At 47.1% G+C, this 23,635-nt stretch overlaps 1 protein-coding gene across 2 annotated transcripts in view; it reads right to left on the bottom strand.

The window, feature by feature from the left end:
• The window catches only part of xrcc5 (X-ray repair complementing defective repair in Chinese hamster cells 5), a 187,115-nt gene that overhangs the window by 6,040 nt on the left and 157,440 nt on the right, over positions 1-23,635 (bottom strand). For both annotated transcript variants that reach the window (XM_070874236.1, XM_070874237.1), the window contains 3 exons: positions 18,927-19,023; positions 4,255-4,322; positions 3,712-3,783 (listed from right to left, as the gene is read on the bottom strand). In XM_070874236.1, coding sequence (XP_070730337.1) covers positions 3,712-3,783; positions 4,255-4,322; positions 18,927-19,023 — 237 coding nt within the window. The remainder of the gene's footprint in view (positions 1-3,711; positions 3,784-4,254; positions 4,323-18,926; positions 19,024-23,635) is intronic.

The raw sequence follows: 23,635 nt of genomic DNA, 5'->3' as shown, positions 1-23,635 counted from the left end.
TGGACAAGGGAGAACTAGTGGATGGGGTGTATTTGAACTTTCAAAAGGCTTTTGACAAGGTCCCACACAAGAGATTAGTGTGCACATGGTATTGGGAGTAATGTACTGACGTGGATAGAGAACTGGTTGACAGACAGGAAACAAAGAGTAGGAATAAATGGGGCCTTTTCAGATTGGCAGGCAGTGACTAGTGGGGTACCACAAGGTTCAGTGCTGGGACCCCAGCTATTTACAATATACATTAATGATTTAGATGAAGGCACTGAGTGTAATATCTCCAAGTTTGCAGATGCCAGTAAGCTGAGTGGCAGTATGAGCTGTGAGGAGGACGCTAAGAGGCTGCAGGGTGACTTGGACAGGTTAGGTGAGTGGGCAAATGCATGGCAGATGCAGTATAATGTAGATAAATGTGAAGTTATCCACTTTGGTGCCAAAAACAGAGAGGCAGAATATTATTTGAACGGTAACAGATTAGGAAAAGGGGAGATGCAACGAGACCTGGGTGTCATGGTATATCAGTCATTGAAAGTTGGCATACAGGTACAGCAGGCGATGAAGAAGGAAAATGGCATTTGGCCTTCATAGCTAGAGGATTTGAGCATAGGAGCAGGGAGGTCTTGCTGCAGTTATACAGGGCCTTGGTGAGACCACACCTTGAGTATTGTGTTCAGTTTTGGTCTCCTAATCGGAGGAAGGACATTCTTGCTATTGAGGGAGTGCAGCAAAGGTTCACCAGACTGATTCCCGGGATGGCAGGACTGACATATGAAAAAAGACTGGATCGACTAGACTTATATTCACTGGAATTTAGAAGAATGAGAGGGGATCTCATAGAAACATATAAAATTCTGACGGGATTGGACAGGTTAGATGCTGGAAGAATGTTCCCAATGTTGGGGAAGTCCAGAACCAGGGGTCACAGTCTAAGGATAAGGAGTAAGCCATTTAGGACCGAGATGAGGAAAAACTTCTTCACTCAGACAATTGTGAACCTGTGGAGTTCGTTAGATATATTCAGGAAGGAGTTAGATGTGGCCCTTATGGCTAAAGGGATCAAGGGATATGTAGATAAAGCAGAAATGGGGTACAGAAATTGCATGATCAGCCATGATCATATTGAATGGTGATACAGGCTCGAAGGGCCGAATGGCCTACTCCTGCACCTATTTTCTATGTTTCTATGTCTTTCCTCTTCATTGTCAACCACACAGCAAATTTGAGTGTCGTCTGCAAACTTCTTAATCATACTCCCTATATTCAAATCTAAATCGTTGATATATACCACAAAAAGCAAGGAACCAATTCTGATCCCCTGCGGACGCCCACTGGAGACATCCTTCCAGTCACAAAAACATCCATCAACCATTACCCTTTGCTTCCTACCTGAAAGTCAATTTTGGATCCAACTTGCCACTTTGCCCTGGATCCCATGGGCTTTAACCTTCATGACCAGTCTACCATGTGGGACCTTATCAAAACTTTTGCTGAAGTCCATTTATACTGCATCAGACGCACTACCCTCATCGACCCTCTTGGTTACTCCTTCAAAAAATTCAATCAGGTTAGTCAAACACGATCTTCCCTTAACAAATCCGTGCTGACTGTCCCTAATTAATCCTTGCCTTTCCAAATGTAGATTTATCCTGTCTTTCAGGATTTTTTCCAATAATTTTCCCACCACTGAGGTCAGGCTGACAGGCCTGTAATTACTCGGCCTATCCCTTTCTCCCTTCTTAAACAAGGGTATTACATTAGCAGTCCTGTGTAAAGACATTTCTCCTGTGTCCTTTGTCCCTTAGTGATATTTTAAATTGTTCATCCAACATTACTGTGTCAATAAGCAATGGAAATAGTCTTTCTCTATTGACAATCAAATCTTTTCATTATTTTTAAAAACCTCTTATATCTCACCATAGTCTTCTCTTCTCCATTGTCAGCTGTGGCTCAGTGGGTAGCACACTTGCCTCTGAGTCAGAAGGTTGTGGGTTTAAGTTCCACTTCAGGGACTTGAGCACAAAGATCTGAGCTGACACTCCGTGGTCCTGTCTGCTCTTTCAGGTGGACATAAAAGATCCCATGGCACTATTTTGAAGAGCAGGGGAGTTCTCCCCTGGTGACCTGGCCAATATTTATCCCTCAACCTCACTAAAACGGATTATATGGTCATTATTACATATGAAGAAGTCCAACACCGCCTTTGGTCGCCTTCGGAAAAGAATGTTTGAAGACCAGGATCTCAAACCCAGCACCAAGCTCATGGTCTACAGAGCAATGGTGATACCCACCCTCCTATATGCTCCAGAGACATGGACCATGTAGAGCAGGCATCTCAAAGCACTGGAGAGGTACCACCAACGGTGCCTACTCAAGATCCTGCAAATCCATTGGCAGGATAGGTGCACCAACATCAGTGTTCTCGCTCAGGCCAACATCCACAGCATCAAAGCATTGACCACGCTCAATCAGCTCCAATGGATGGGTCACATTGTCTGCATGCCCAATACGAGACTCCCAAAACAAGCGCTTTACTCGGAGCTCCGACATGGCAAGCGAGTCCCAGGTGGGCAGAGCAAACGCTTCAAGGACACCTTCAAAGCCTCCTTGAAAAAGTGCAACATCCCCACCGACACCTGGGAATCCCTGGCCCAAGACCGCTGAAAGTGGAGGAGAAGCGTCCAGGAAGTCCCCGAACACCTCGTCTCTTCGCTGGGAGCACGCAGTAGCCAAGCGGAAGGAGCGCACGACAACCCAAGCACCCCAACCACCCGTCCCAACAACCACCACCTGTCCCACCTGTGACAGGGACTGTAGGTCCCGCATCGGACTCTTCAGGTCACCTGAGAACTCATTGGTGTGAAAGCAAGTCATCCTCTACTCCGAGGGACTGTCTAAGAGAGACATATTGCTGCTTGTGGGAGCTTGCTGTGCGCAACTGGCTGCCGTGTTTCCCACAATACAACAGTGACTACACTCCAAAAGTACTCCATTGGCTGTAAAGCTCTTTGAGATGTCTGTTTGTCTTGAGAGGCGCTATACAAATGCAAGTCTTTCTTTTTCTTTATCTATTGGTAACTCGAGTCTCTCCTGGTATTCCCTGATGAATCCACACCATCCACTCTCTATTGCTTTATTGTTCTTTCTATGCTGAGGTGCCCAATACTTCACAATGCTAATGACGTTTTGTAAAAATGTATCACTTCTTTATTCCTTACTCTGAGCCCCATTTATAGCATGCAGGATGCTGCTGGCCTTTTTACGGCTTTACCTGCCTGCACTCGCACTTTCAGGGAATGATATAGCCCTGGGTCTCAGTTCAGCCACAGCGTCTTTGAGTGTACACTGTTCTGTGCTCTCCCTTCTAACTGTATTACCTGACACTTCCACTAACATATCTGTATCTTCCTAAAGTCTGTTACAGTCCTCCTGTAGATTTTGCTCTCTATCTCATCAATATACATGGAAAGTAAAAGTGGAACCAGCACCGACCCCTTGGGTACTGCACTTTCAATCCTTCTCCATCCAAGCAGCACCAATCAACCCATGACATCACACACATTGACTGTAGCTTTAACACCAACTGGGCTGAAAGCTGCTGATGATTTTAAGAACAAAGGTGTTGGGGTAAACTATTACATAATTAACAAGACCCAGGATCCTTTACCGTGGGAATGTCAAGAAAAACCTTATTGTGGCGCTGATCACAACACTAACCAGATCATCCACATCTCCAGCGTCCGGGGGCACTGCCGATTCTTCCATGGGCATCTCCTTTGGGGCCAGAAACTGCAGACCAGACAGAAAGAGTTCAGAATTACAGAAAGTAACAATAAATGGAACAGGAGCATCTGTAGGAGAACAAGGCTGACACAGGTAGGTCATTGGGTTTGTTATTGAACCGGGACTCATGTTTGACCAATGCATTGGTTGTATGGTGCTCTGTAGCAGTTAGATTACTGACACACATCACACACAAAATAAAAGCAGACATTTACCACACCTGTGAATTGCAAATCTTAGTACGGTGTACATGGAGCACTGCAATATATCAGTCCCTATGTCAGCAACAACGTCCGCATCATTATTCAGCTGCTCCTCTCTTTATGGAAGGATTGACTTAGGCCATTCTAGCAATGGGCGTATCCTCAAATTCACAGTAAACAGTAGGCTCATACCTGCAGGACCAGGAGACCATGCTACTGACTGGGATACAAGCCTCTCCTTTGTAGAGTAACCACTACAAGTGGTTAGTTTTACCTGCTTGGCTTCATCACAGGTCACTGTGCTTTCGGCAGCTTCATCCTTTGTGATGAGAGAGACAGCATCTGTAATTAAGAGATAGGTTGTAAATATTACTGTCAGTTATCACATCCAGCACAATACTCAGATTAACTGCAAATGTAAAACAGGCCAAACAACATTGAAACATAGAAAATAGGTGCAGGAGTAGGCCATTCGGCCCTTCGAGCCTGCACCACCATTCAATATGATCATTCCTGATCATTCACCTTAGTACCCCACTCCTGCCTTCTCTCCATACCCCTTGATCCCTTTAGCAGTAAGGGCCATATCTAACTCCCTTTTGAATATATCCAACAAACTGGACTCAACAAATTTCTGTTGTAGAGAATTCCACGGGTTCACAATTCTCTGGGTGAAAAAGTTTCTCCTCATCTCGGTCCTATATGGCTTACCCCTTATCCTTAGACTGTGGCATGCAGGTACAGCAGGCGGTGAAGGAGGCAAATGGCATGTTGGCCTTCATAGCTCGGGGATTTGAGTATAGGAGCAGGGAGGTCTTACTGCAGTTGTACAGGGCCTTGGTGAGGCCACACCTGGAGTATTGTGTTCAGTTTTGGTCTCCTAATCTGAGGAGAGACGTTCTTGCTATTGAGGGAGTGCAGCGAAGGTTCACCAGACTGATTCCCGGTATGGTTGGACTGACATATCAAGAAAGACTGGATCAACTGGGCTTGTATTCACTGGAGTTCAGATGAATGAAAGGGGATCTCATAGAAACGTTTAAAATTCTGACGGGTTTAGACAGGTTAGATGCAGGAAGAATGTTCCTAATGTTGGGGAAGTCCAGAACCAGGGGTCACAGCCTAAGGATAAGGGGTAAGCTATTTAGGACCGAGATGAGAAGTAACTTCTTCACCCAGAGAGTGGTGAACCTGTGGAATTCTCTACCACAGAAAGTTGTTGAGGCCAATTCACTAAATATATTCAAGAATTAGTTAGATGCAGTCCTTACTACTAGGGAAATCAAGGGGTATGGCGAGAAAGCAGGAATGGGGTACTGAAGTTGCATGTTCAGCCGTGAACTCATTGAATGGCGGTGCAGGCTTGAAGGGCCGAATGGCCTACTCCTGCATCTATTTTCTATGTTTCTATATTTCTATATCATCGAAGTTACCTTTCATAGAAACATAGAAAATAGGTGCAGGAGTAGGCCATTTGGCCCTTCGAGCCTGCACCGCCATTCAATGAGTTCATGGCTGAACATGGCTTTAAGTTCAGGACCCTAGTCTCTGAATTAACTGTGTCACTCTTCATCTTAATGAAGAATTCTACCATATTATGGTCACTCTTCCCCAAGGGACCTTGCACGACAAGATTGCTAATTAATCCTCTCTTATTACACAAGATCCAGTCTAGGGTGGCCTGCTCTCTAGTTGGTTCCTCGACACACTGGTCTAGAAAACCATCCCTTATACACTGAAGGAAATCCTCCTCGACACTATTGCTACCAGTTTGGTTAGCCCAATCTATTTGTAGGTTAAAGTCACCCATGATAACTGCTGTACCTTTATTGCACGCATCCCTAATTTCCTGTGTGATGCCCTCCCCAACCTCACTACTACGGTTTGGTGGTCTGTACACAACTCCCACTAAAGTTTTCTGCCCTTTGGTGTTTTGCAGCTCTACCAATATAGATTGCACATCATCCAAGCTAAGTCCTTCCTTACTATTACATTAATCTCCTCTTTAACCAGTAACACTACCGACCTCCTTTTCCTTTCTGTCTATCCTTCCTGAATATTGAACACCCCTGGATGTTGAGTTCTCAGCCTTGGTCACCGTAAAGTCATGTCTCCGTAATCCCACTTACATCATATCCGTTAACAGCTATCTGCGCAGTTAATTCATCCACCTTATTACGAATGCTCTTTCGCATTGAGACAAGCCTTCAGGTTTGTTTTTTAGCACTCTTTATTTTTTTAGAATCATGTTGTAAAGTGGCCCTTTTTGATTTTTGCCCTTGATTTCTCTGTCCTCCATTTTTACTTTCTTCCTTCCTACCTTTTGCTTCTGCCCCTCTGCATAGATTCCCATCCCCCTGCCATATTAGTTTAAACCCTTCCGAATAGCACTAGTAAACACTCCGCCGGGGACAAAGATTCCAGTCCTGCCCAGGTGCAGACCGTTCGGTTTGTACTGGTCCCACCTCCCCCAAAACCGGTTCCAATGCCCCAGGAATTTGAATCCCTCCCCCTTGCACCATTCCTCAAGCCACATATTCATCTGAACTATCCTGCTATTCCTAACTCAGACTAGCACGTGGCACTGGTAGCAATCCTGAGATTACTACCTTTGAGGTCCTACTTTTTAAATTAACTCCTAGCTCCCTAAATTCAGCTTGTAGGATCTCATCCCGTTTTTTTTAACCTATATTGTTGGTACCTATATGCACCATGATAGCTGGCTGTTCACCCTCCCCCTCCAGAATGCCCTCCAGCCGCTCCGAGACATCCTTGACCCTTGCACCAAGGAGGCAACATATCATCCTGGAGTCTCGTTTGCGGCCGCAGAAACGCCCATCTATTCCCCTTACTATAGAATCCCCATCACTATAGCTCTCCCACTCTTTTTCCTGCACTCCTATGCAGCACAGTCACCTCTGGTGCCATGAACTTGGTTGCTGCTGCCTTCTCCTGATGAGCCACCTCCCTCAACAGTATCCAAAACGGTATATGTGTTTTGCAGGGAGATGACCACAGGGGATCCCTGCACTAACTTCCCTTCCCTTGCTCTTCCTGATGGCCACCCATTCCTTATCTGCCTGTGTAACCTTTACCTGCGGTGTGACCAGCTCACTAAACGTGCTATCCACGATGTCCTCAGCATCGTGGATGCTCCAGAATGAATCTATGCGCAGCTCCAGTGCCGCAATGCGGTCTGACAGGAGCTGCAGCTGGACACACTACCCGCACACATAGTAGCCAGGGACACCACATAGCACAGGCGGAGCATGACACGGCTCTGGGTTCTGCTGCCGTGACTCAACCCTTAGATTAACTTAATTTGGCAACAATGCCAAAGGTTTCCTACTGAAAAGAAAAGAAAAAGAAAAAGAAAAATACTCACCAATCAACCAGCCAATCACTTACCCGCTTGGCTGTGATGTCGCACTTCGATTTCTTTTTACTTCTATTTTGCCTTTTGTCCCTGCACCAGCTGGCTTCTCCCGCCTGCTGCTGGCCTTTTATAGGCCTCGATCTTCCCGCTCCCGCCGGCTCCTCCTAACTGCTGCTCCTCCGCCTGCCGCTGGCCTTTTATAGGCCTCAAGCCTCCCGCTCCCGCTGGCTGTTCCCCCCGACTGCCGCTAGCTTTTTATAAGCCTCGAGCCTCCCACTCGCGCTAGCTGCTCCCGACTCCATGTGGAAGGGATGGAGGAATAAGAACCATCCTGGCTCGAAAGCCTAATCCCCACTGGTTCATTAAACCAGCACAGAAACGGGTCATTCTGGCCAATCTGTGCCAGTGTTCCTCACCATTAGCCACATACTATAATCCTGTGATCCTGCTCACTCCCCATACTCTTAAATAAAATATTCCTCTTTTAGGCAACTAACCAAGTGCTTTTGATAAAGTCTGTTTCAACCATGATTTGTGGCACATTTCCTACATTATATAGGAACAGGATGAGGCAATTCAGCACCTCGAGCTTATTCTGCTATTCAATGAAATCATGGCTGAGCTGTATTCTAACTCCATCCACCCGTCTTGGCTCCATACCCCTCAATGCATTTGTCTAGAAAAAAATCTAGCAATCTCAGATTGAAAAATATTAATTGAACTCGCATCTACTGCTTTTTGCAGGTGAGAGTTCCATACCTCTACCACCTTGTGTGTGAACAAATGTTCCCCAACATCTCTCCTCAATAGCGTGGCTCTGATTTAAGAACATAAGAAATAGGAAAACATAGAAACATAGAAAATAGGTGCAGGAGTAGGCCATTCGGCCCTTCGAGCCTGCACCACCATTCAATAAGATCATGGCTGATCATTAACCTCAGTACCCCTTTCCTGCTTTCTCTCCAAACCCCTTGATCCCTTTAGCCGTAAGGGCCATATCTAACTCCCTCTTGAATATATCCAATGAACTGCCATCAACAACTCTCTGCGGCAGGGAATTCCACAGGTTAACAACTCTCTGAGTGAAGAAGTTTCTCCTCATCTCAGACCTAAATGGCCTACCCTTATCCTAAGACTGTGTCCCCTGGTTCTGGACTTCCCCAACATCGGGAACATTCGTCCCGCATCTAACCAGTCCCGTCAGAATTTTAAATGTTTCTATGAGATCTCCTCTCATCCTTTAAACTCCAGTGAATATAGGCCTATTCAAACCAGTCTCTCCTCATATGTCAGTCCTGCCATCTCGGGAATCAGTCTGGTGAACCTTCGCTGCACTCCCTCAATAGCATACGTCCTTCCTCAGATTAGGAGACCAAAACTGTACACAATATTCCAGATGAGCCCTCACCAAGGCCCTGTACAACTGCAGTAAGACCTCCCTGCTCCTATACTCAAATCCCCTAGCTATGAAGGCCAACATACCATTTGCCTTCTTCACCTCCTGCTGTACCTGCATGCCAACTTTCAACGACTGATGTACCATGACACCCAGGTCTCGTTGCACCTCCCCTTTTCCTAATCTGCCGCCATTCAGATAATATTCTGCCGCCTTCTTTTTGCCACCAAACCTCACAGTTATTCACATTATACTGCATCTGCCATGCATTTGCCCACTCATCGAACCTGTCCAAGTCACCCAGCAGCCTCTTGGCATCCTCCTCACAGCTCACACCGCTACCCAGCTTAGTGTCATATGCAAACTTGGATATATTACACTCAATTCCTTCATCTAAATCATTAATATATATTGTAAATAGCTGGGGTCCCAGCACTGAACCCTGCGGCACCCCACTGGTCACTGCCTGCCATTCTGAAAAGGACCCGTTTATCCCGACTCTCTGCTTCCTGTCTGCCAACCAGTTCTCTATCCACGTCAGTACATTACCCCCAATACCATGTGCTTTAATTTTACACACCAATCTCTTGTGTGGGACCTTGTCAAAAGCCTTTTGAAAGTCCAAATACACCACATCCACTGGTTCTCCCTTGTCCACTCTGCTAGTTACATTCTCAAAAAAGTCTAGAAGATTTGTCAAGCATGATTTCCCTTTCATAAATCTATGCTGACTTGGACCGATCCTGTCACTGCTTTCCAAATGCGCTGCTATTACATCTTTAATAATTGATTACAACATTTCCCCGCTACCGATCTCAGGCTAACCGGTCTATAATTCCTTGTTTCCCGCCTAATAAGGATTTCCTTCAGTTCCTCCTTCTCACTAGACCCTCGGTCCCCAAGTATTTCCGGAAGGTTATTTGTGTCTTCAAATCATGACAAATGGGTATGATTTGGTGGCCATTACAGAAACGTAGTTGCAGGGTGGTCAAGACTGGGAATTAAACATACAGGGGTATCTGACGATTCAGAAAGGTAGACAAGAAGGGAAAGGAGGTGGGGTAGCTCTGTTAATAAAGGATGATATCAGGGCAGTTGTGAGAGACGATATTGGCTCCAATGAACAAAATGTTGAATCATTGTGGGTGGAGATTAGAGATAGTAAGGGGAAAAAGTCACTGGTGGGTGTAGTTTATAGGCCCCCAAATAATAACTTCACGGTGGGGCGGGCAATAATCAAGGGAATAATGGAGGCATGTGAAAAAGGAACGGCAGTAATCATGGGGGATTTTAACCTACATATCGATTGGTCAAATGAAATCGCACGGGGTAGCCTGGAGGAGGAATTCATAGAATGCATACGGGATTGTTTCTTAGAACAGTATGTTACAGAACCTACAAGGGAGCAAGCTATCTTAGTTCTGGTCCTGTGTAATGAGACAGAAATAATAAACAATCTCCTAGTAAAAGATCCTCTCGGAATGAGTGATCACAGTATGGTTGAATTTGTAATACAGATTGAGGCTGAGGAAGTAGTGTCTCAAACGAGCGTACTATGCTTAAACAAAGGGGACTACAGTGGGATGAGGGCAGAGTTGGCTAAAGTAGACTGGAAACACAGACTAAACGGCGGCACAATTGAGGAACAGTGGAGGACTTTTAAGGAGCTCTTTCATGGTGCTCAACAAAAATATATTCCAGTGAAAAAGAAGGGCTGTAAGAGAAGGGATAACCAGCCGTGGATAACCAAGGAAATAAAGGAGAGTATCAAATTAAAAACCAATGCGTATAAGGTGGCCAAGGTTAGTGGGAAAATAGAAGATTGGGAAAATTTTAAACGACAGCAAAGAATGACTAAGAAAGCAATAAAGAAAGGAAAGATAGATTACGAAGGTAAACTTGCGCAAAACATAAAAACGGATATTAAAAGCTTTTACAGATATATAAAACGGAAAAGAGTGACTAAAGTAAATGTTGGTCCATTAGAAGATGAGAAGGGAGATTTAATAATGGGAAATGTGGAAATGGCTGAGACCTTAAACAATTATTTTGCTTCGGTCTTCACAGTGGAAGACACAAAAACCATGCCAAAAATTGCTGGTCACAGGAATGTGGGAAGGGAGGACCTCGAGACAATCACTATCACTAGGGGGTTAGTGCTGGACAGGCTAATGGGACTCAAGGTAGACAAGTCCCCTAGTCCTGATGAAATGCATCCCAGGTTATTAAAAGAGATGGCGGAAGTTATAGCGGATGCATTCGATATAATCTACCAAAATTCTCTGGACTCTGGGGAGGTACCAGCGGATTGGAAAGCAGCTAATGTAACGCCTCTGTTTAAAAAAGGGGGCAGACAAAAGGCAGGTAACTATAGGCCGGTTAGTTTAACATCTGTAGTGGGGAAAATGCTTGAAACTATCATTAAGGAAGAAATAGCGGGACATCTAGATAGGAATAGTGCAATCAAGCAGACGCAGCATGGATTCATGAAGGGGAAATCATGTTTAACTAATTTACTGGAATTCTTTGAGGATATAACGAGCATGGTGGATAGAGGTGTACCGATGGATGTGGTGTATTTAGATTTCTAAAAGGCATTCGATAAGGTGCCACACAAAAGGTTACTGCAGAAGATAAAGTTACGTGGAGTCAGAGGAAATGTATTAGCATGGATCGAGAATTGGCTGGCTAACAGAAGGCAGAGAGTCGGGATAAATGGGTCCTTTTCGGGTTGGAAATCGGTGGTTAGTGGTGTGCCACAGGGATCGGTGCTGGGACCACAACTGTTTACAATATACATAGATGACCTGGAAGAGTGGACAAAGTGTAGTGTAACAAAATTTGCAGATGACACAAAGATTAGTGGGAAAGCGGGTTGTGTAGAGGACACAGAGAGGCTGCAAAGAGATTTAGATAGGTTAAGCGAATGGGCGAAGGTTTGGCAGATGGAATACAATGTGAGGTCATCCACCTTGGGAAAAAAAAACAGTAAAAGGGAATATTATTTGAATGGGGAGAAATTACAACATGCTGCAGTGCAGAGAGACCTGGGGGTCCTTGTGCATGAATCCCAAAAAGTTAGTTTGCAGGTGCAGCAGGTAATCAGGAAGGCGAATGGAAGTTGGCCTTCATTGCGAGAGGGATGGAGTACAAAAGCAGGGAGGTCCTGCTGCAACTGTATAGGGTATTGGTGAGGCCGCACCTGGAGTACTGCGTGCAGTTTTGGTCACCTTACTTAAGGAAGGATATATTAGCTTTGGAGGGAGTACAGAGACGATTCTCTCGGCTGATTCCGGAGATGAAGGGGTTACCTTATGATGATAGATTGAGTAGACTGGGTCTTTACTCGTTGGAGTTCAGAAGGATGAGGGGTGATCTCATAGAAACATTTAAAATAATGAAAGGGATAGACAAGATAGAGGCAGAGAGGTTGTTTCCACTGGTCGGGGAGATTAGAACTAGGGGGCACAGCCTCAAAATACGGGGGAGCCAATTTAGAACCGAGTTGAGAAGGAATTTCTTCTCCCAGAGGGTTGTGAATCTGTGGAATTCTCTGCCCAAGGAAGCAGGTGAGGCTAGCTCATTGAATGTATTCAAATCACAGATAGATAGATTTTTAACCAATAAGGGAATTAAGGGTTACGGGGAGTGGGCGGGTAAGTGGAGCTGAGTCCACGGCCAGATCAGCCATGATCTTTTTAAATGGCGGAGCAGGCTCGAGGGGCTAGATGGCCTACTCCTGTTCCTAATTCTTATGTTCTTTTGTGTCTTCCTTCGTGAAGACAGAACCAAAGTTTTTGTTCAACTGGTCTGCTATTTCTTTGTTCCCCATTATAAATTCACCTGAATCTGACTGCAAGGGACCTACGTTTGTCTTCACTAATCTTTTTCTCTTCACATATCTATAGAAGCTTTTGCAGTCAGTTTTTATGTTCCCAGCAAGCTTCCTATCATACTCTATTTTCCCCTTCCTAATTAAACCCTTTGTCCTCCTCTGCTGAATTATAAAATTCTCCCAGTCCTCAGGTTTGCTGCTTTTTCTGGCCAATTTATATGCCTCTTCCTTGGATCGAACACTATCCTTAATTTCCCTTGTTAGCCACGTTTGAGCCACCTTCCCCGTTTAATTTTTACTTCAGACAGGGATGTACAATTGTTGAAGTTCGTCCATGTGATCTTTAAATGTTTGCCATTGCCTATCCACCGTCAAGTCTTTAAGTATCATTCGCCAGTCTATTCTAGCCAATTCACGTCTCATACCATCGAAGTTCCCTTTTCTTAAGTTCCGGATCCTAGTTTCTGAATTAACTGTGTCACTCTCCATCTTAATAAAGAATTCAACCATATTATGGTCACTCTTCCCCAAGGGGCCTCGCACAACAAGATTGCTAATTAGTCCTTTCTCATTACACATCACCCAGTGTAGGATGGCCAGCCCTCTAGTTGCTTCTTCGACATATTGGTCTAGAAAACCATCCCTAATACTCTCCAGGAAATCCTCCTCCACCGTATTGCTACCAGTTTGGTTAGCCCAATCAATATGTAGATTAAAGTCACCCATGATAACTGCTGTACCTTTATTGCACGCATCCCTAATTTCTTGTTTGATGCTGTCCCCAACCTCACTACTACTGTTTGGTGATCTGTACACAACTCCCACTAGTGTTTTCTGCCCTTTGATATTCCGTAGCTCCATCCTTCGTGAATGTTGAATACCCCTGGATGTTGAGTTCCCAGCCTTGGTCACCCTGGAACCATGATCCGTGATGCCAGGAGTAGGTCATATGGCCCCTTGAGCCTGCTCCGTCATTTAATACAATCACGGCTGATCCGATCATGGACTCAGGTCCACTTCCCTGCCTGCTCCCCATAATCCTTTTCCCCCTTATTGGTTTAGAAACTGTCTATCTCTGTCTTAAATTTATTCAATGTCCCAGCTTCCACAGCTCTCTGAGGCAGTGAATTCCACAGATTTACAGTCCTCAGAGAAGAAATTACTCCTCATCTCAGTTTTATTTGGGTGGCCCCTTATTCTAAGATTATGCCCCCTATGTGCCATAGGATTACTATGTAATCTGTCCTGGTATCTCCAATGTGGCTCGGTGTCAAACTCAAGGAACCGCAAGGTTCTGTGCTGGGGCCCCAGCTGTTTACACTGTACATTAATAGAAACATAGAAACATAGAAAATAGGTGCAGGAGTAGGCCATTCGGCCCTTCTAGCCTGCACCGCCATTCAATGAGTTCATGGCTGAACATTCAACTTCAGTACCCCATTCCTGCTTTCTCGCCACACCCCTTGATCCCCCTAGTAGTAAGGACCTCATCTAACTCCTTTTTGAATATATTTAGTGAATTGGCCTCAACTACTTTCTGTGGTAGAGAATTCCACAGGTTCACCACTCTCTGGGTGAAGAAGTTCCTCCGCATCTCAGTCCTAAATGGCTTACCCCTTATCCTTAGACTGTGACCTCTGGTTCTGGACTTCCCCAACATTGGGAACATTCTTCCTGCATCTAACCTGTCTAACCCCGTCAGAATTTTAAATGTTTCTATGAGGTCCCCTCTCATTCTTCTGAACTCCAGTGAATACAAGCCCAGTTGATCCAGTCTTTCTTGATAGGTCAGTCCCGCCATCCCAGGAATCAGTCTGGTGAACCTTCGCTGCACTCCCTCAATAGCAAGAATGTCCTTCCTCAGGTTAGGAGACCAAAACTGTACACAATACTCCAGGTGTGGCCTCACCAATGCCCTGTACAACTGTAGTAACACCTCCCTGCCCCTGTACTCAAATCCCCTTGCTATGAAGGCCAACATGCCATTTGCTTTCTTAACCGCCTGCTGTACCTGCATGCCAACCTTCAATGACTGATGTACCATGACACCCAGGTCTCTTCGCACCTCCCCTTTTCCTAATCTGTCACCATTCAGATAATAGTCTGTCTCTCTGTTTTTACCACCAAAGTGGATAACCTCACATTTATCCACATTATACTTCATCTGCCATGCATTTGCCCACTCACCTAACCTATCCAAGTCGCTCTGCAGCCTCACAGCATTCTCCTCGCAGCTCACACTGCCACCCAACTTAGTGTCATCTGCAAATTTGGAGATACTACATTTAATCCCCTCATCTAAATCCCACACAAGAGATTGATGTGCAAAGTTAGAGCACATGGGATTGGGGGTAGTGTACTGACATGGATTGAGAACTGGTTGTCAGACAGGAAGCAAAGAGTAGGAGTAAATGGGTACTTTTCAGAATGGCAGGCAGTGACTAGTGGGGTACCGCAAGGTTCTGTGCTGGGGCCCCAGCTGTTTACACTGTACATTAATGATTTAGATGAGGGGATTAAATGTAGTATCTCCAAATTTGCGGATGACACTAAGTTGGGTGGCAGTGTGAGCTGCGAGGAGGATGCTGTGAGGCTGCAGAGCGACTTGGATAGGTTAGGTGAGTGGGCAAATGCATGGCAGATGAAGTATAATGTGGATAAATGTGAGGTTATCCACTTTGGTGGTAAAAACAGAGAGACAGACTATTATCTGAATGGTGACAGATTAGGAAAAGGGGAGGTGCAAAGAGACCTGGGTGTCATGGTACATCAGTCATTGAAGGTTGGCATGCAGGTGCAGCAGGCGGTTAAGAAAGCAAATGGCATGTTGGCCTTCATAGCAAGGGGATTTGAGTACAGGGGCAGGGAGGTGTTGCTACAGTTGTACAGGGCATTGGTGAGGCCACACCTGGAGTATTGTGTACAGTTTTGGTCTCCTAACCTGAGGAAGGACATTCTTGCTATTGAGGGAGTGCAGCGAAGGTTCACCAGACTGATTCCCGGGATGGCGGGACTGACCTATCAAGAAAGACTGGATCAACTGGGCTTGTATTCACTGGAGTTCAGAAGAATGAGAGGGGACCTCATAGAAACATATAAAATTCTGACGGGGTTAGACAGGTTAGATGCAGGAAGAATGTTTCCAATGTTGGGGAAGTCCAGAACCAGGGGTCACAGTCTAAGGATAAGGGGTAAGCCATTTAGGACCGAGATGCGGAGGAACTTCTTCACCCAGAGAGTGGTGAACCTGTGGAATTCTATACCACAGAAAGTTGTTGAGGCCAATTCACTAAATATATTCAAAAAGGAGTTAGATGAGGTCCTTACTGCTAGGGGGATCAAGGGGTATGGCGAGAAAGCAGGAATGGGGTACTGAAGTTGAATGTTCAGCCATGAACTCATTGAATGGCAGTGCAGGCTAGAAGGGCCGAATGGCCTACTCCTGCACCTATTTTCTATGTTTCTATGTTTCTATTAATGTACAGTGTAAACAGCTGGGGCCCCAGCACAGAACCTTGCGGTACCCCACTAGTCACTGCCTGCCATTCTGAAAAGTACCCATTTACTCCTACTCTTTGCTTCCTGTCTGACAACCAGTTCTCAATCCATGTCAGTACACTACCCCCAATCCCATGTGCTCTAACTTTGCACATCAATCTCTTGTGTGGGACCTTGTAGAACGCCTTCTGAAAGTCCAAATATACCACATCAACTGGTTCTCCCTTGTCCACTCTACTGGAAACATCCTCAAAAAATTCCAGAAGATTTGTCAAGCATGATTTCCCTTTCACAAATCCATGCTGACTTGGACCTATCATGTCACCTCTTTCCAAATGCACTGCTATGACATCCTTAATAATTGATTCCATCATTTTACCCACTACCGATGTCAGGCTGACCGGTCTATAATTCCCTGTTTTCTCTCTCCCTTCTTTTTTAAAAAGTGGGGTTACATTGGCTACCCTCCACTCCATAGGAACTGATCCAGAGTCAATGGAATGTTGGAAAATGACTGTCAACGCATCCACTATTTCCAAGGCCACCTCCTTAAGTACTCTGGGATGCAGTCCATCAGGCCCTGGGGATTTATCGGCCTTCAATCCCATCAATTTCCCTAACACAATTTCCCGGCTAATAAGGATTTCCCTCAGTTCCTCCTCCTTACTAGACCCCCCGACCCCTTTTATAACCGGAAGGTTGTTCGTGTCCTCCTTCGTGAATACCGAACCAAAGTACTTGTTCAATTGGTCCGCCATTTCTTTGTTCCCCGTTATGACTTCCCCTGATTCTGACTGCAGGGGACCTACATTTGTCTTTACTAACCTTTTTCTCTTTACATATCTATAGAAACTTTTGCAATCCGTCTTAATGTTCCCTGCAAGCTTCTTCTCATACTCCATTTTCCCGGCCCTAATCAAACCCTTTGTCCTCCTCTGCTGAGTTCTAAATTTCTCCCAGTCCCCAGGTTCGCTGCTATTTCTGGCCAATTTGTATGCCACTTCCTTGGCTTTAATACTATCCCTGATTTCCCTTGATAGCCACGGTTGAGCCACCTTCCCTTTTTTATTTTTGTGCCAGACAGGAATGTACAATTGTTGTAGTTCATCCATGCGGTCTCTAAATGTCTGCCATTGCCCATCCACAGTCAACCCCTTAAGTATCATTCGCCAATCCATCACAGCCAATTCACGCCTCATACCTTCAAAGTTAGCCTTCTTTAAGTTCTGGACCATGGTCTCTGAATTAACTGTTTCATTCTCCATCCCAATGCAGAATTCCACCATATTATGGTCACTCTTCCCCAAGGGGCCTCGCACAACGAGATTGCTAATTAATCCTCTCTCATTACATAACACCCAGTCTAAGATGGCCTCCTCCCCCCTAGTTGGTTCCTCGACATATTGGTCTAAAAATGATTTAGATGAGGGGATTAAATGTAGTATCTCCAAATTTGCGGATGACACTAAGTTGGGTGGCAGTGTGAGCTGCGAGGAGGATGCTATGAGGCTGCAGAGCGACTTGGATAGGTTAGGTGAGTGGGCAAATGCATGGCAGATGAAGTATAATGTGGATAAATGTGAGGTTATCCACTTTGGTGGTAAAAACAGAGAGACAGACTATTATCTGAATGGTGACAGATTAGGAAAAGGGGAGGTGCAAAGAGACCTGGGTATCATGGTACATCAGTCATTGAAGGTTGGCATGCAGGTACAGCAGGCGGTTAAGAAAGCAAATGGCATGTTGGCCTTCATAGCAAGGGGATTTGAGTACAGGGGCAGGGAGGTGTTACTACAGTTGTACAGGGCCTTGGTGAGGCCACACCTGGAGTATTGTGTACAGTTTTGATCTCCTAACCTGAGGAAGGACATTCTTGCTATTGAGGGAGTGCAGCGAAGGTTCACCAGACTGATTCCCGGGATGGCGGGCCTGACCCATCAAGAAAGACTGGATCAACTGGGCTTGTATTCACTGGAGTTCAGAAGAATGAGAGGGGACCTCATAGAAACGTTTAAAATTCTGACGGGGTTAGACAGGTTAGATGCAGGAAGAATGTTCCCAATGTTGGGGAAGTCCAGAACCAGAGGTCACAGTCTAAGGATAAGGGGGAAGCCATTTAGTACCGAGATGAGGAGGAATTTCTTCACCCAGAGTGGTGAACCTGTGGAATTCTCTACCACAGAAAGTTGTTGAGGCCAATTCACTAAATATATTCAAAAAGGAGTTAGATGAAGTCCTTACTACTAGGGGGATCAAGGGGTATGGTGAGAAAGCAGGAATGGGTACTGAAGTTGCATGTTCAGCCATGAACTCATTGAATGGCGGTGCAGGCTAGAAGGGCCGAATGGCCTACTCCTGCACCTATTTTCTATGTTTCTTTGTTTCTATGTTTCTGTCTGATTACACTCCTGTGCAGCACCTTGGGATGTTTTACTATGTTAAAGGCGCTATACAAGAAGCCAAGACTTTTACGGCAGCAGCTCTCAAACCTGCGAGCTCTACCACCTACAATGATAAGGGCAACAGGTGCATTGGATCACTCTCACCTGTAAGTTTCCCTCCAAGTCGCACACCATCCTCACTTGGAGGTATATCGCGTTCCTTTATCCTGCAACTCCCTACCTAACAATAGTATGGGAGCACCTTCACCACACGGACTGCAGCAGTAAAGGCGGCAGCTCACCACCACCTTCTCGAGGGCAATTAGAAATGGGCAATAAATGTTGGCCTTGCCAGCGATGCCCACATCCCAGGAACAAATCAAAAATATAAATGCAAGTTGTTGTTGTGTCTGTCTCTACGCATGCTTGACAAACAAATGGAATATGGAGTGCTGCCCACCTTGCACGATCAGCTCCCAGAACTCGTGCAGCCCTCTCGCCTCCACTCTCTCTTTCAGGGTTTTCAGTAACGTGTTGAAGAGTTGGGATTCTCCGGCCTGGAAATACACCAAAAGAAAGGACAGCGCTAGGTTACAAACAGCAGCGACTGAAGATTAAACTACTGCATCCCACCGCTCAAACTGTGCTATAAACCCCCCCGTCCCCCCAAACCGTGCTATAAACACCTCCGTCCCCCCAAAACCGTGCTATAAACCCCTCCGTCCCCCAAAACCATGCTATAAACCCCCCCGTCCCCCCAAACCGTGCTATAACCCCCCCGTCCCCCCAAAACCATGCTATAAACCCCTCCGTCCCCCCAAACCGTGCTCTCACCCCCCGTCCCCCAAACTGTGCTATAACCCCCCCGTCCCCCCAAAACCGTGCTATAAACCCCTCCGTCCCCCCAAAACCATGCTATAAACCCCCCCGTCCCCCCAAACCGTGCTATAACCCCCCCGTCCCCCCAAAACCATGCTATAAACCCCTCCGTCCCCCCAAACCGTGCTCTCACCCCCCGTCCCCCAAACTGTGCTATAACCCCCCCGTCCCCCCAAAACCGTGCTATAAACACCTCCGTCCCCCCAAAACCATGCTATAAACACCTCCGTCCCCCCAAAACCATGCTATAAACCCCCCCGTCCCCCCAAAACCATGCTATAACCCCCCCGTCCCCCCAAAACCGTGCTATAAACCCGTCCGTCCCCCCAAACTGTGCTATAAACCCCCCCGTCCCCCCAAACCGTGCTATAAACACCTCCGTCCCCCCAAAACCATGCTATAAACCCCCCCGTCCCCCCAAAACCATGCTATAACCCCCCCGTCCCCCCAAAACCGTGCTATAAACCCCTCCGTCCCCCCAAACTGTGCTATAAACCCCCCCGTCCCCCCAAACCGTGCTATAAACCCCCCCCCGTCCCCCCAAAACCATGCTATAAACCCCTCCGCCCCCCCAAACCGTGCTATAACCCCCCCCGTCCCCCCAAACCGTGCTATAACTCCGCCGTCCCCCCAAAACCATGCTATAACCCCCCCGTCCCCCCAAAACCGTGCTATAAACCCCTCCGTCCCCCCAAAACCGTGCTATAAACCCCTCCGTCCCCCCAAAACCGTGCTATAACCCCCCCGTCCCCCCAAACTGTGCTATAACCCCCCCGTCCCCCCAAAACCGTGCTATAAACCCCTCCGTCCCCCCAAAACCGTGCTATAAACCCCTCCGTCCCCCCAAAACCGTGCTATAACCCCCCCGTCCCCCCAAACTGTGCTATAACCCCCCCGTCCCCCCAAAACCGTGCTATAAACCCCTCCGTCCCCCCAAAACCGTGCTATAAACCTCTCCCCCCCCCCCCAAACCGTGCTAAAAAAAACCCTGTCCCCCCCAAAACCGTGCTATAAACCCCTCCGTCCCCCTAAACCGTGCTATAAACCTCCCCCCGTCCCCCCAAAACCGTGCTATAAACCCCTCCGCCCCCCCCAAACCGTGCTAAAAAAAAAACTGTCCCCCCCAAAACCGTGCTATAAACCCCTCCGCCCCCCTAAACCGTGCTATAACCCCCCCAAAACCATGCTATAACCCCCCCAAACCGTGCTATAAACCCCCCAAAACTGTGCTATAAACCCCTCCGTCCCCCTAAACCGTGGTATAACCCCCCCCCCGTCCCCCCAAAACCGTGCTATAAAGCCCTCCGCCCCCTCCAAACCGTGCTAAAAAAAAACCTGTCCCCCCAAAACCGTGCTATAACCCCCCCGTCCCCCCAAAACCGTGCTATAACCCCCCCAAAACCATGCTATAACCCCCCCAAACCATGCTATAAACCCCCCCAAAACTGCTCTATAACCCCCTCAAAACCGTGCTATAACCCCCCCCAAACCGTGCTATAAACCCCCCCAAAACTGTGCTATAACCCCCACCCAAAACCGTGCTATAACCCCCACCCCAAACCGTGCTTTAAACACACCCCCCCCAAACCGTGCTTATAAACCCCCCCCCCAAAACCGTGCTATAAACCCCCCCCCAAACCGTGCTTTAAACACACCCCCCCCAAACCGTGCTATAAACCCCCCCAAAACCGTGCTATAAACCCCCCCCCCCACAAACCGTGCTATAAACCCCCCCCCCCAAACCGTGCTATAAACCCCCCCAAAACCGTGCTATAAACCCCCCCCCCCAAACCGTGCTTTAAACACACCCCCCCCAAACCGTGCTATAAACCCCCCCAAAACCGTGCTATAAACCCCCCCCCCCACAAACCGTGCTATAAACCCCCCCCCAAACCGTGCTATAAACCCCCCCCAAACCGGCTATAAACCTCCCCCAAAACCGTGCTATAACCCCCACCCCAAACCGTGCTTTAAACACACCCCCCCCAAACCGTGCTATAAACCCCCCCAAAACCGTGCTATAAACCCCCCCCCACAAACCGTGCTATAAACCCCCCCCCCCAAACCGTGCTATAAACCCCCCCCAAACCGGCTATAAACCTCCCCCAAAACCGTGCTATAACCTCCACCCCAAACCGTGCTTTGAACACACCCCCCCCAAACCGTGCTATAAACACCCCCCCCAAACCGTGCTATAAACCCCCCCCCCAAACCGGCTATAAACCCCCCCCCCCACAAACCGTGCTATAACCCCCACCCCAAACCGTGCTTTGAACACACCCCCCCCAAACTGTGCTATAAACCCCCCAAAAACCGTGCTATAAACCCCCCCCCCCCCCCACAAACCGTGCTATAAACCCCCCCCCCCCAAACCGTGCTATAAACCCCCCCCCCCCCCAAACCGGCTATAAACCTCCCTCCAAAACCGTGCTATAACCCCCACCCCAAACCGTGCTTTGAACACACCCCCCCCCAAACCGTGCTATAAACCCCCCCCCCAAACCGGCTATAAACCCCCCCCACAAACCGTGCTATAACCCCCACCCCAAACCGTGCTTTAAACACACCCCCCCCAAACCGTGCTATAAACCCCCCCAAAACCGTGCTATAAACCCCCCCCCCCCCACAAACCGTGCTATAAACCCCCCCCCAAACCGTGCTATAAACCTCCCCCCCAAAACCGTGCTATAAACATCTCATAAAAGAGAGCACATGTTAAGAACAAGCGGATAAGCAAAGAAAGAGTAGAGCCTATTAACATAGAAACATAGAAAATAGGTGCAGGAGTAGGCCATTCGGCCCTTCTAGCCTGCACCGCCATTCAATGAGTTCATGGCTGAACATTCAACTTCAGTACCCCCTTCCTGCTTTCTCGCCATAACCCTTGATCCCCCGAGTAGTAAGGACTTCATCTAACTCCCTTTTGAATATATTTAGTGAATTGGCCTCAACTACTTTCTGTGGTAGAGAATTCCACAGGTTCACCACTCTCTGGGTGAAGAAGTTTCTCCTCATCTCGGTCCTAAATGGCTTACCCCTTATCCTCAGACTGTGACCCCTGGTTCTGGACTTCCCCAACATTGGGAACATTCTTTCTGCATCTAACCTGTTTAAACCCGTCAGAATTTTAAACGTTTCTATGAGGTCCCCTCTCATTCTTCTGAACTCCAGTGAATACAAGCCCAGTTGATCCAATCTTTCTTGATAGGTCAGTCCCGCCATCCCGGGAATCAGTCTGGTGAACCTTCGCTGCACTCCCTCAATAGCAAGAATGTCCTTCCTCAAGTTAGGAGACCAAAACTGTACACAATACTCCAGGTGTGGCCTCACCAAGGCCCTGTACAACTGTAGCAACACCTCCCTGCCCCTGTATTCAAATCCCCTCGCTATGAGACCATAAAGGTAATGTGTGTGTGAATGCGCAAGATGTGGGTATGTTTCTTAATGAATACTTTGCGTCTGCTTTCACTAAAGAGAGGGGCATAAGAACATAAGAAATAGGAGCAGGAGTAGGCCACCTGTTCCACCATTTTATAAGATCATGGCTAATCTGATCATGGACTCTGCATGCATTTCAATCAGGGAAGAGGAGGATTGCGAACTATTAGATTAAATAAATATAGTGAGAGGATGTATTAAGGGGTATAGCAGCTTTGAAAGTGGAAACATACCCAGGACCAGATGAAATTATGCCAGGTTGCTAAGAGAAACAAAAGGGGAAATAGCAGAGGCTCTGACCATCATTTTCCAATCCTATCTGGCCAAAGGTGTGGTGGCAGAGGACAGGAGGACTGCTAATGTTGTACCTTTGTTTAAAAAGGGAGAAAGGGATAGACCGAGTAATTACAGGCCAGTCAGCCTTTCATTTGGAAAGACATGGATTCATCTTAGGCAGTCCCTCGAAGCGAGGATGACTTGCTTCCACGCCAAAAAAGGGATGAGTTCACAGGTGTTTCAATGAAGGACCTAATATTCCAGATCCAGAACTACATCCTGAAGGCGGAAGATGCTTATGCTTGGATTTTTTTTAACGTCTGGTGACCGTTGCACACCAGCCACCACACAGGCTTGACAGAGCTAGGTCTTGGTCCAGTGGCAAGGATTACCCAAGACTAACTGGAGACCAGCTCTGCTGCACAGACCGAGCGCACACATATCGCAGTGTGGGCTGGCCCGTGCTGCCCCTGGGCCCTCGGCTCTCCTGGGCCAGCACAGCGGCAATGGGTGAGCAGCACTTTGTTGCAAGTTAGGACATGGGAAGCCGAGAGTGCATTGGAATAGTCAAGTCTG

This window comes from Pristiophorus japonicus, chromosome 3, assembly GCF_044704955.1.
Source record: "Pristiophorus japonicus isolate sPriJap1 chromosome 3, sPriJap1.hap1, whole genome shotgun sequence".
In the NCBI taxonomy this organism is placed as follows: domain Eukaryota; kingdom Metazoa; phylum Chordata; class Chondrichthyes; family Pristiophoridae; genus Pristiophorus; species Pristiophorus japonicus.
The sequence above is the reverse complement of the archived record's forward strand: the minus strand, read 5'-3'. Positions and strand labels throughout refer to the sequence as shown.